The sequence below is a fragment of the Ascaphus truei genome, chromosome 19 (genome assembly GCF_040206685.1).
Source record: "Ascaphus truei isolate aAscTru1 chromosome 19, aAscTru1.hap1, whole genome shotgun sequence".
Classification (NCBI taxonomy): domain Eukaryota; kingdom Metazoa; phylum Chordata; class Amphibia; order Anura; family Ascaphidae; genus Ascaphus; species Ascaphus truei.
Genome location: NC_134501.1, coordinates 32195541 through 32208774, shown reverse-complemented (window position 1 = coordinate 32208774; position 13234 = coordinate 32195541). Strand labels below are relative to the sequence as shown.

The window sequence follows — 13234 nt, the reverse complement described above, 5'->3', positions numbered from 1 at the left end:
ACCGTGTGTGAAGCAGCTGACAATCACGTAAATAAAGTTATTATTAATATGGAAAAAGCAGGAATGTGTTGTGAGTAACTGTGTATGAATGAATACAAATGGAGCCATAAAAAGGAGTAATGATAAAGGAATGAGTCTTTCATTCAAATAGCCGGAATGCGTAACCAGTAAACTACATTTTTTACTACTTTTTACTTGTAAAATAAAATCCTGTCAGACAAGACTTCCTCACCTCAACGGTTCGAAAGGTGAATTAAACACACACTTGTTCTTCTCCACATTTTTCAGTTTCACATTTTTATGTGAATGTGAAAATGTTTCATTTTTTTTCAATTGTTGAAAAGAAGGCAGAGAATGGACAAAAAACATTTGAACTCATGCCACCTCTCCCATATTTTCCAGGGGATCTCTTTTGAAATAATCTATCATTGAAAATGAACAGCAATAGAGTTATGTGCATGTCCTCATGTGTCTTACCTGCCACACCCCAATGTTGGCTGCAGGGTGAGGAAAAGGTTTCTGGAGGAGCTGGCATAATTTAAACGCATCGGTACGTATCTCAGTGATATTGTTTAAAATCAGCAATGCAGCAGTAAGAGGATACACAGATGAAAAAAGACTGACATAGCCAAACTGAACAAAGAGCTCCATGTATTCATCAAATAACCCCTGGAAAAAAGATAAAAAGGGTAGAAATATAAGTAACATTGTAAGTGGTTTTAGTACACGTCCATTTGAGACTCTGAAAGTATTACTGCAATTCTTAAACAGCAATGAGAAAATCCTTCAATACGCTCACGGATATGTTTTATATAAAAAGACAGCTGAAATAGGTCTTAGAGAAACATTTTATTGTAATAGATATGCCAATCTGTAGAGGTTGAGGTTTGCATAACATCGAGTAATAAACTGAAAGGAAATTCAACAGGTTTTAGCTAAAACTAGATAAATGTTCTGCAATTCAAATATAACTAATTTCTCAACGTAAACACGTATTTAGGTTGACTAGAAAACGATTGTAAACAGCATATCGCATTTTGCACTTATACTTTACAGAGATTTACTGTCTTACTGAATGTTTTGCTTTAATAATTAAAAGTACTATGCGAATTGTACACTTCCTTCACTTACCCAAGCACTTACAGGTGGGGCCAGACTTACTGTCTTTGGTGCCGTGTTAACTACCGCAGTGCGGCCGCCGGACCGCAGCCGCTGGACAACAGTGCAGCCGCGTGCAATCACGACCACGAAAACAGAAAGGGGCCCAGGAGGATTAACTCTGCGAGGGTCCCTGCTTCTGCTGGGCCAGCCACCAGTCTGTAAGAGCTGCGCAGAGGAGTGCGAGAAAGAAGCAGTCTCTCTGCCAAGTCATTTAAATGTCCTATCCAACCCCCTTGATGATGTAGATCAGGGGTGCCTAAACTTTTTGCCTTGCACTCCCCTACCTGCTCTACCCCAATGCTTGCGCCCCCCTTACCTGGTCTGAAGGATCAAATGACGCCGCGGGGTCATGTGGCATCACATCACGTGACACCGCAGCATCAATTGATGCCACGTTGCCATGGCTACGCAGTGTCAAATGACGCCGGGTTGCCATGGCAATGCATCGCCAAGGCCAACTGAGTCACGGTAAGTGATGTTGCAGAGGCCTCGTGTGCGGTACCCCGGCATTTAATTTAAATGCCTTGGGGAAGAACGCGGGGGAAAGACCATGAGGCCTCTGCAACCGTTCCCCCCCCCCCCCCCCTCCACCAAAATAAAAAATCTCACGCTCCCAGCCCCCAAGATTATGCACTCCTGATGTAGATGACTGAATATGGTCCTATAGTATCCCCCCTCATCACATACAGTACCAATATTCCATCATCTATGTCATCAAAGGCCAGGACAGACACGGAGACTGCTTCAGAGCTGCTCGGGGGAGACAGAGAGAGACTGCTTCAGAGCTGCTCGGGAGACACAGAGAGAGACTGCTTCAGAGCTGCTCGGGGGAGACACAGAGAGAGACTGCTTCAGAGATGCTCGGGGGAGACACAGAGAAAGACTGCTTCAGAGATGCACGGGGGAGACAGAGAGAGACTGCTTCAGAGATGCACGGGGGAGACAGAGAGAGACTGCTTCAGAGCTGCTCGGTGGAGACACAGGGAGAGACTGCTTCAGAGATGCTCGGTTGGGTAGACAGAGAGAGAGACTGCTTCAGAGCTGCTCGGGGGAGACACAGAGAGTGACTGCTTCAGAGCTGCTTAGCAGAGACACAGAGAGAGACTGCTTCAGAGCTGCTCGGCAGAGACACAGAGAGAGACTGCTTCAGAGCTGCTCGGGGGAGACACAGAGAGAGACTGCTTCTCTCTGGGACTCCTCTGCGCAGCTCTATCAGACTGGCTATCCCGGTAGGATGAATGCTGCAGGGGTCCCTCTTTAATTCCCCCAGGCTGCGAAATTTACTGGTTTTGGGGGCCCCGTTTTTTCGGCGTATGGTCCGCCGTGCCAGGGACAGTAAGTTTCGCTACATCTGTACATGGTAGAAATATAATTTGTGCACATTTCCTTTACTCTTTCCTTTTTTAATTTTTGTCCCACATTTAATTTGACAATTATCGAGTGCTTTTTCTATTTTTGGAAACTATTGTTGCACTTCTTTATGGTATTCTTAATATGTTTCGCCCATGTGATTTACTAAAAGTTTCTAACTCCTACTCACTACAAGTTACAAAGGAAATATCTTACATATTCTGTAATGTTTGGAATTGTGCTTTTCCCAATTAGGTTTTTGGCCGAACCTAAAAATCTATGTTACTACTGTAGTTCCTTGTGATCGGTACAACATATCGTAGCTTTGTGGAGTTTAGAAACAAAATATAGGGTCATGGACTGGTGAGGAAACACATTCTGTGAACAGTGCTCTAATATTATAAAAGGTTGTACACAGATAATGGCATTTGTTGTATTGCAGCCCCAAAGATATAAAAAAACCAAGAGTGCACTAATTGATTGAATTAAACATCCTTTTTTAAAAGACTAATATTTATCTTAATTAAAATAAAACTTGTGGTTATATTTTATTCAATTTAAATAGAAATGTTTATCATCAGGTACAGTATGATAAACATGTTTTTTTAAATGTTAATTCTTATTTGTAAACCATCGATGAACTTTGGCTTTTCAAATAATTTACATCTGAATCAATGTCTTTTTAAATTCCAAAACACATTTCCATTTCTATTAATATAAGATGAAAATAATGTGTATATATAAGTTTCAGTCTGGACTAATGACTTAATCATTGATAATCAGTTGTATTTTCTACACTACGGAGCTCATATCAGAAAAATCCAGAACAAAAACTGGAGCACAAATCCTCAGAAAAATAAATGCAACAGTTTGTAATCGCATTTTCTCTTTGCTAAACCTTGATCTGTTTTTTACTGTCAGGTTTTCAGCTGTGAGACTTTGATATATGATAGGGTGACCATATTTGTCCCGGGAAAAATTGCGCGCATGCGTGAACGGCGAGTGCCGCATGTGCGAATATTGACTATGTATGTGTGATCGGCATCGATAAAAACCTGGACAATGGTCCAAAAAGTTGAGACAAAGACTGTCCCGGCTAAACAGGAACATCTGTTCACCCTAATACAGGACCTCCTATAGAAAGGGCCACTGACGGGGGAGAGTCGGGCCCAAGACGTTCGTCTCAACAAAAACAGCTGCACCCTATGCTCACATTCAACCAAACGATGACCCTCCCCTCCTCGCTCACATACCCTTCAGTGCTGGGCCCTGTGAAAGGTCTCTTTGGTATGCAAGGGGGTATGAACAGTAGAGTAGTGGTAGGGTATTTACTTAGGGCCCTATTCTATATACTCCGAAGAGGCAACATCAGACACTTTTTCACACAAAAAATGCAAAAAACTGCTGAACTCCTCTTATCGGTATTCTATATAGGCGGTAGAGATGCCCAGTAGTGGTGTGAAGATGGTCAGCGCGAACCTCGTGGACCTCAGGAGTGTGGTGGATCCGGATGAAGTATCAAGAAAAGAATGAATGAGAATAAAACACAGTATTAGTGTATCGTGTCCACATGCAGGGGTGGGGGGGTGGGAAGGGGGAGTTGTGGGGTGAGGGAGGAGTGGACGGTGGAAGGATTGATAGTGTGTTCCCACTAACTAATCACAGAATACATAGAGTATATGAATCCAGTGACTCACACGGGCTTGTGTGGTGTCTCTCCCTCAACGCTGACTGAAGTGGGTTAATACAGACTCATATGCTGTAGTCTTAATACACATTAGACTCACACGGCCTGATGTGAGTCCTTGCCCTCAGAGGGTGATGTCCTGTGTGGATGTTGTCTTGTTGTTTCAGCAGAGTTGTCCCCCGATGGGTGTGGTGTGTGAGTGTCTCCTCTCCCCGTATCCCAAATGACCAAAAAAGGTGTGCAAACCAGAATAAATATAAGGTCTTTAATGGGTTAACAGTGGAGACATGAGCATACACTATGCATACATGACACAATAAACTGGACAGTGGATGATGCTGATTGCGAAACGCGTAGTTCCCAGTGGATGATGCACTGAAGCAAAACCAAAAGGATACACTCACACTAAACAAATTTACTTGCCCAGCATCAACCGCTCGAGACACTCCTGTATGATCTCCTCCTCCGTTCTCTCTCCCACTGGCGCGTCCGGCAGCGGAACCGGAAAGGGAGATCTGTACCGGATGTCCTGTGGTGTGCTGGGTCCCTCTGTCAATGAGCTCCGGCAGGGAACTACGCGTTTCGCAATCAGCATCATCCACTGTCCAGTTTATTGTGTCATTGTGTTATATCTGTTTTTATATATTTTTAAGCACCTCAACATGTATGCATAGTGTATGCTCATGTCTCCACTGTTAACCCATTAAAGACCTTATATTTATTCTGGTTTGCACACCTTCTTTTTTGGTCATTTGGGATACGGGGAGAGGAGACACTCACACACCACACCCATCGGGGGACAACTCTGCTGAAACAACAAGACAACATCCACACAGGACATCACCCTCTGAGGGCAAGGACTCACATCAGGCCGTGTGAGTCTAATGTGTATTAAGACTACAGCATATGAGTCTGTATTAACCCACTTCAGTCAGCGTTGAGGGAGAGACACCACACAAGCCCGTGTGAGTCACTGGATTCATATACTCTATGTATTCTGTGATTAGTTAGTGGGAACACACTATCAATCCTTCCACCGTCCACTCCTCCCTCACCCCACAACTCCCCCTTTCCAACCCCCACCCCTGCATGTGGACACGATACACTAATACTGTGTTTTATTCTCATTCATTCTTTTCTTGATACTTCATCCGGATCCACCACACTCCTGAGGTCCACGAGGTTCGCGCTGACCATCTTCACACCACTACTGCCACGCTGAGAAGGACACGGGATTCCCTTCTCCAAGGTCAAGCAGCAACCACATAACCAGCAAAAAGGGCCAGTATACATTTTTATATACACTCTTTTGCACCACAAACACAAAACCATATTTATATATTTTATCTTCATTTTTAATAGAGTAAGGCGTCACAACTACTTTTTAAGCCACGAAAACCAGGGAGCGCCCCAGTCCAAATATCCGGTAGAGATGCCCAAACAGGTCCGAAAGTAACGTTCAATTAAAATTTGGCCAAAAACGAAAATTCCCTGTTTTGGGTAAAATAATCTCAACCCCTTATTAGGGTCCGGAAATAATTGGACACTGATACAAGTTTTGTTATTTCGGCTGTGTACCAAAATAAATTCAAGTTACTGTTAAATAATGAATATGGGCTTAAAGTGCAGTCTATCCGCTTTAATTTGAGGGTATTCACATCCAAATTGGAGGAAGGGTTTAGGAATTACATCTCCTTAATATGTAGCCCCCTCTTTTTCAAGGGACCAAAAGTAATTGGACAATTAACTCAAAAGCTGTTTCATGGACACGTGTGGGCTATTCCTTCGTTATTTCATCATCAATTAAGCAGGTAAAAGGTCTGGAGTTGATTCCAGGTGTGGCATTCGCATTTGGAAGCTGTTGCTGTGAACCCACAACATGCGGTCAAAGGAGCTCTCAATGCAAGTGAAACAGGGCATCCTTAGGCTGCAAAAAAAAGAAAATCCATCAGAGAGATAGCAGGAACATTAGGAGAGGCCAAATCAACAGTTTGGTACATTCTCAGAAAAAAAGAACGCACTGGTGAGCTCTGCAACACAAAATGGCCTGGATGTCCACGGAAGACAACAGTGGTGGATGATTGTAGGATCCTTTCCATTTTAAAGATAAAACCCTTTACAACATCCAGCCAAGTGAAGAACACTCTCCAGGAGGTAGGCTTATCATTATCCAAGTTTACCATAAAGAGAAGAAGCCACGGAAGCAAATACAGAGGGTTCACCACAAGGTGCAAACCATTCATAAACATCAAGAATAGAAAGGCCAGATTAGACTTTGCCAAACAATATCTAAAAAAGCCAGCCCAGTTTTGGAACAGCATTCTTTGGACAAATGAAACGAAGATCAACCTGTACCAGAATGACGGGAAGAAAAAAGTATGGAGAAGGCTTGGAACGGCTCATGATCCGAAGCTTACCACATCATCTGTAAAACACAGTGGAGGCTGTGTGATAGCATGGGCATGCATGGCTTCCAATGGCACTGGGTCACTAGTGTTTATTGATGATGTGACAGAAGACAGAAGCAGCCGGATGAATTCTGAAGTGTATAGGGATATATTGTCTGCTCAGATTCAGCAAAGTTGATTTACAGATGGACAATGACCCAAAACATACTGCGAAAGCAACCCAGGAGTTTTTTAAGGCAAAGAAGTGGAATATTCTGCAATGGCTGAGTCAATCACCTGATCTCAACCCGATCGAGCATGCATTTCACTTGCTGAAGACAAAACTTAAGGCAGAAAGACCCACGAACAAACAACAACTGAAGACAGCTGCAGTAAAGGTCTGGCAAAGAATCACAAAGGAGGAAACTCAACGTTTGGTGATGTCCATGCGTTCCAGACTTCAAGCAGTCATTGCCTGCAAAGAATTCTCGACAAAGTATTAAAAATGAAAAATTTATGATTGTGTTAATTTGTCCAATTACATTTGAGCCCCTGAAATAAGGGGACTGTGTATGAAAATGGTTGCAATTCCTAAACGTTTCATACAATATTTTTGTTCAACACCTTGAATTAAAGCTGAAAGTCTGCACTTCTATTGCATCTCGGTTGTTTCATTTGAAATCAATTGTGGTGGCGTACAGAGCCAAAATTATGAAAATTGTGTCAGTGTCCAATTATTTCCGAACCTAACTGTATATAGTCCAAAGCATATATTTTTTTGGAAAAATATATTGAGGTTCTTTTTCCGACTAGAGCAGGGTGCCTTAGCAATATAAAATACTGAAGTATAAGCTCTGAAATAGTAAAAAAAAAAAAAATAATAAAAAAAAATATATATATATTTTTGTATTACCACATAGTAAAAATGATGAATGGTCCCCAGTTTAAGGACACTAACTTTAAGTACACTCGCGAGTAAGGACATATCGCCCAATAGGCAAATGGCAGCTCGCGCATGCGCCTGTCAGCACATCCTGAACAGCAATACCGGCTCCCTACCTGTACCGAAGCTGTGCGCAAGCGGGGAGACTATAGAGTCTGTTACAAATCTGTTATTTACATCAGTTATGCACGTATATGACGAGTGCAGTACAGTACATGCATCAATAAGTGGGAAAAGGTAGTGCTTCACTTTAAGTACATTTTCGCTTTACATACATGCTCCGGTCCCATTGCGTACGTTAATGTGGGGTATGCCTGTATATGGGACCTGAAACGTTACATAGTTAAATAGTAGATGAGGTTGAAAAAAGACGTACGTCCATCAAGTTCAACCTATGCTAAATTTAGACAACAGATATTTTATCCTATATCTATACTTCCTTAATGATCCAGAAGAAGGCAAACACAAACCCCAGTGACATACTGTATCATCCAATGATATCTCATAAGGGGAAAAATAAATTCCTTCCTGACTCCAAGAATTGGCAATCGGATTAATCCCTGGATCAACATCCTTCCCATGTATACTTATTTGGTATAACCCTGTATACCTTTCCTTTCTAAAAAGTTGTCCAACCTTTTTTTTTTTTTAAACAAATCTATTGTATCTGTCATCTCAGTCTGCATGGGTAATGAATTCCACATGTTATAGAGGCCTCGCGTAGTCACTCGACATTTAATGCCCCCCAATAATGCCTCCCAAATGCATAACCTTACATTTATCTGTATTAAAACTCAACTGCCATTTACTGTACCTGTCAAGGTTTCCAGTCTCTCCAAGTCCTTCTGGAGAGAAATTACATCCTGCTCTGATTCTACTACCTTACACAATTTTGTATCATCAGCAAAAGATGGAGACTTTGCTCTCGATGCCAACCTCAAGGTCATTAATAAACAAGTTAAAAAGCAGGGGTCCCAGTACCGATCCCTGAGGTACTCCACTCATGACTTTAGCCCAACCTGAAAAAGTTCCATTTATGACAACCCTCTGTTGTCTGTCCTTTAACCAGTTTTCAATCCAGGTGCATATATTATTACTGAGTCCAATTTTCTTTATTTTGTACACCAACCTCTTGTGTGGAACCGTATCAAAAGCCTTTGCAAAATCTAAGTAGACCACATCAACTGCATTACCCTGGTCTAAATTCCTACTTACCTCCTCAAAGAAACAAATAAGGTTAGTTTGGCAAAATCTATCCTTCATAAATCCATGCTGACTATTACTAATAATTTTGATTTCCATTAGGTATTCCTGAATATTATCCCGTATTAAACTTTCAAGTAGTTTCCCCACTATTGAAGTCAGGCTTACAGGTCTGTAATTCCCCGGTTGTGATCCAGATCCCTTTTTAAATATATACACACCCCATCTGCTTTACGCCTGCTTTACTGTTGTTGGCTGTCACATTAAATGGTGAACTTCATTATGAACCTGTTAGTAGAGGTTTACTTCGTATCTCTGTCTTTGAGGAGATCTGCACTTTGAAGAATTTGTTTGTCTGTGTTGGCTGCACAAGCAGGTTTCTCCTCACCTGAAACTGTTTCCCCGCACTTTAGAATTTAACCCCATAGTAGCTATGAAGGCATGCATCATGAATCCCTTCCTGACCGCTACTGTAGTCAAATGTTTAGAACACCAAGCTACCTAACTACTTACACATTGTATATCATAGCACTATAACACAGTGAAACCAGTGAAAATTGTCATTCAACTCAATGGCCATTTTGGGTCGACTGCAGCTTGATCTGCTGCTTAGGACAATAGGATGATTGTTTTTTGACAACTCCCTTTTAGCTCACAAGAACCTTATTGTTTTTTATTAAGAACTCCCTTTCAGTTAATTTGCCATTGCCTATTAAAAACAACTCTCCGCTTTTATTTCTCCCCCCCCCCCACTTTCTGACCACTATTTGCTACTTTCCATGTACTAAATCTCCCATTCCCTCACTTGTGTTAACCTTCCGCCTTGGAATACACATTGAAACCTAACTTCTGTTCCATCTGCTCTTTCTTTGAACCTAATGTCACCTCCTACAACCATATCCTCTCCTCTCCTGCACTCTTAATAAACAGCCCACCCTTCCACTTTGCCTACTTCTTACAGATCACAGGCTTTACTGACTTCATAATTTCTTCTCCTAAACACCTATTTCCGAAGTGATGCAATGCGATAAGACCCTGCCTGAGGCCAGAAGACACTTTATGACCCATTTACTTGAACAGTGTGTAAGGCATGTTTAGGTGCTGGAAGGTATCTTATGGGATAGCAACGCTTAATAAATATTTCCCTTGATCCCTTTCTTTTATTGCGCTGCTAACCATGCAACCATCAGATCATTAAGAGTTCTTTCCCTTCTACACATGTATGTCATCTTCTTTTGAACTTCTATCCAAGATCTTTCTGCTTATTATCAACATGTGTTCCAGGTATCTCTCAAGTTTTAATTTACATTAGCGCCATAATTGTTTAAGTCTGGAATGTTCGCATTTCAATAGTTATACTTCGTCTCTACTTTGGCTGCATGGATTGGACTCTTTCACTCAATCACCAAATAACAGCTTTTTCCTTACCGGATTAGCGAGCATGTCTCCTTCAGATACTACTTCATCTACAAAAGGATATTTGTTCACATCGGTCTTTGTAAAGAATCCCGACTTGAGTTTCACTCTCTGCTGCAGATATGGAAGCAGGGACTCATTAAACTGGTTGATTGCTTGAGACACAATAAGCAAAGAAGTGAGACGCTGTGGAAAATATGTAGTAGGACAAAGTAGATTAGCACAAGGGTATATGGAGATATGACTTCAACACATCTGCTTTTACTAATGTTCTTAAACCGGACAATTGCAACTGCAGTTGAATTAGAAATGGATCCATTCTTTGTAGCAAATATATAAGAATGTAGCAAGACTTACTGTCTCTGTGACCGCGCAAAACCAAGTGGAAATCCATGGAATTTCTCTATATGTTGCGGCCCCGTGACTGTGGCTGAGCCACGCCTACGAATAGTGTTTTGCAGCTACCAGGGTACTTTGCAGGAATGATAAGCGGTGCGAGTGTGTCTTTAATCTGAATAAAATGCACCGTATAGTATTCCGAGGCTATTGTTACAGTCACGTTTTGTACTGTTCTGTGTAATGTGCAGTAAAGTACAGCACACCCCTTATTACCATACACTCTAACAAAAACTTTATATAACAGACAGTCTTGATAAATTATGATATACTGTATATATATATATACAGGTAAACCCCGTTATAACGCGGTCCTCGGGGTCCACCCCGAGACCACCACGTTAGTAACAGGGTCGCGCTAATTTTTAAAAAAAATGGCCGCCGCGCGCCTGTTCGGGAGGGAGTGAGGAGGGAAGGAAGGAAGAGGTGTCCGGAAGCCTTACACCAGGTCTGCACAACATGCGGGCCACATGCCTCCTCCCTCTCCCTCCCTCCCATCACCTCCCTCTCCCTCCCAGCCCCCTCCCTCTCCCTCCCAGGGCAAAGGGCCGTGCCCGTTAATTTAATATATGTAAAAAAAAAAAAAAACTGCACTGGCACTGGTGTCCCTATCGACAGTGCCGGAAGTCAAGTGGCTTAAGCTCCGGCGCGAGAGGGAGGCCCGGCGCACGCGCGGGAGCAGAATTGTGGAACAGGTGCCTGCTGTGATCAGCCGCCTGGACCCCCGCAGCACCAACACCCCCATCCCCAGCACCGTCACCTCCCCTCCCCCAGCACCATCACCCCCCCTCGCAGGACCCGGCCCCCACACAGCAAAGGATCTCTCCGGAAGACCGCTCACCCCCCGCCGCTGCACAGGGCCCTCGCGCCGCAGTACAGGGCCCCCTCGCCCCGCCGTAGCGCAGGGTCATCCTGCCACTCCGCCGCAGCGCAGGGCCCCGCCACCCCCCCCAGAGCACAATGACGTCCCACCCCCCGCCCCGTACCGCCAACCTACCCCCACCTACCTGCCCCCCCGCGCTGCACCGGGCCATCCCACCAGCCCCCGCAGCATCGGGGGCCCCCGCAGCCATCACCCCCTCCACCGCAGCACCACCCCCACCGGCACGCAGCGCCCCCCCCTGCAGCCACAGGTCTCACCAATCATCCCCAAGGTAAGGCTGATTTATGTATATGTGTATTGGGAGGTGTGTGTGTGTGTGCACAGTGTGAGCAATGAGCAGTGTGTGTGCAGTGTGCAGTGTGCAGTGTGTGCAGTGTGAGCAATGAGCAGTGTGTGTAGTGTGTCAGTGTGAGCAGTGTGTGTGCAGTGTGCAGTGTGCAGTGTGTGCAGTGTGAGCAATGAGCAGTGTGTGTGCAGTGTGTGCAGTGTGTGCAGTGTGTGCAGTGTGAGCAATGAGCAGTGTGTGTGCAGTATATCAGTGTGAGCAGTGTGTGTGCAGTGTGCAGTGTGTGCAATGAGCAGTGTGTGTGCAGTGTGCAGTGTGTGCAGTGTGAGCAATGAGCAGTGTGTGTGCAGTGTGTCAGTGTGAGCAGTGTGTGTGCAGTGTGCAGTGTGTGTCAGTGTGAGCAGTGTGTGTGCATTGTGAGCAATGTGCAGTGTGTGTCAGTGTGAGCAGTGTGTGTGCAGTGAGCAGTGTGTGTGCAGTGAGAGTGTGTGCAGTGTGTGCAGTGTGTGCAGTGTGTGCAGTGTGCAAAAAACAAAAAAAAAATTTTAATTAATTTATTTTTTTTTTTAAACGGGAGCCACAGGAAAACTGCGTTACAACCGAATCGCGGTATAACGAGGCGCGTTATAACGGGATTTACCTGTATATATATATTTTTTTAAATATGTAATATTTATATTAAAGTAAATGAGAGAAATAACAAAAACGTGGGAGAATAATACAATCTTCTTCCAAAAATATAATTAATTTCAATAATGCAATCTTCCAACATGCCCTGGCTATCTCTTATACAGTTTGACCTGTAAGATCTGCAGAACCTTGTTGTCTATGTTTATCGGAGTCGCTGCCCTCCCTGCCTTCATTATGACCTCCTTGCTGCCTCACAACCACATCTCTAGGTCTCATTGGTCTGCATATTTTTATTTCATGGCTCTGTTGGCCTGATCCATTTCCAGTAGTGTCTTATCAGCATTTGGAAAGAGTGTATTAAACAGATGGGACAAATATTGCTCTAGCCACCACCTCGTCAGCGATGTTCCTTATCCTCAAATTGTTGCGGTTGGACCAGTTTTGTGCGTCTTATGCTTTGCCAAGTAACATGTCCACCTGCTGCCACCGGACAAGTATTTGTTGGTCAGCGGTCTCTTGAAAGCATTTCACCACATCCATGTTGCCCTCCATAGAGTCAGTCTGTTCACCTCGTGAGGTAAACTCCAGGCTAATATAATCCATGTCATTTTTCAATTCTCATTGGAATGTGGTTTTTATGTCAGCTAAAATCCATGACATGTCTTGTCTTGAAAGGGGATAATTCTGCTCTTCCCCTGCCTCCATGCGGAGAGACCCATTTTCACCCGATGGCACTGACTGAGACTGTCTTTTAAAGAAATGGGTGACCACCTGTGAGATTATCTTTTTGCATTTTGGCCGCCATCTCCTGTGAGTGCTGTTACTGCTATGTCTTTTATTTTGAGAGCGATAAGCACTGCGTGGAGGCCGTCAGCAGAGCTCACCCAAGAGA

General features: G+C 43.6%; 1 protein-coding gene across 6 annotated transcripts in view; it reads right to left on the bottom strand.

The window, feature by feature from the left end:
- Positions 1-13234, bottom strand: part of LOC142470139 (anoctamin-10-like) — an 80223-nt gene that overhangs the window by 12276 nt on the left and 54713 nt on the right. For all 6 annotated transcript variants that reach the window (XR_012789180.1, XM_075577094.1, XM_075577093.1 and 3 more), the window contains 2 exons: positions 10160-10333; positions 478-669 (listed from right to left, as the gene is read on the bottom strand). Coding sequence is in view for 5 of the 6 variants with exons in the window: in XM_075577094.1 (XP_075433209.1) it covers positions 478-669; positions 10160-10333 (366 nt within the window). In the remaining variant the exon portion in view is untranslated. The remainder of the gene's footprint in view (positions 1-477; positions 670-10159; positions 10334-13234) is intronic.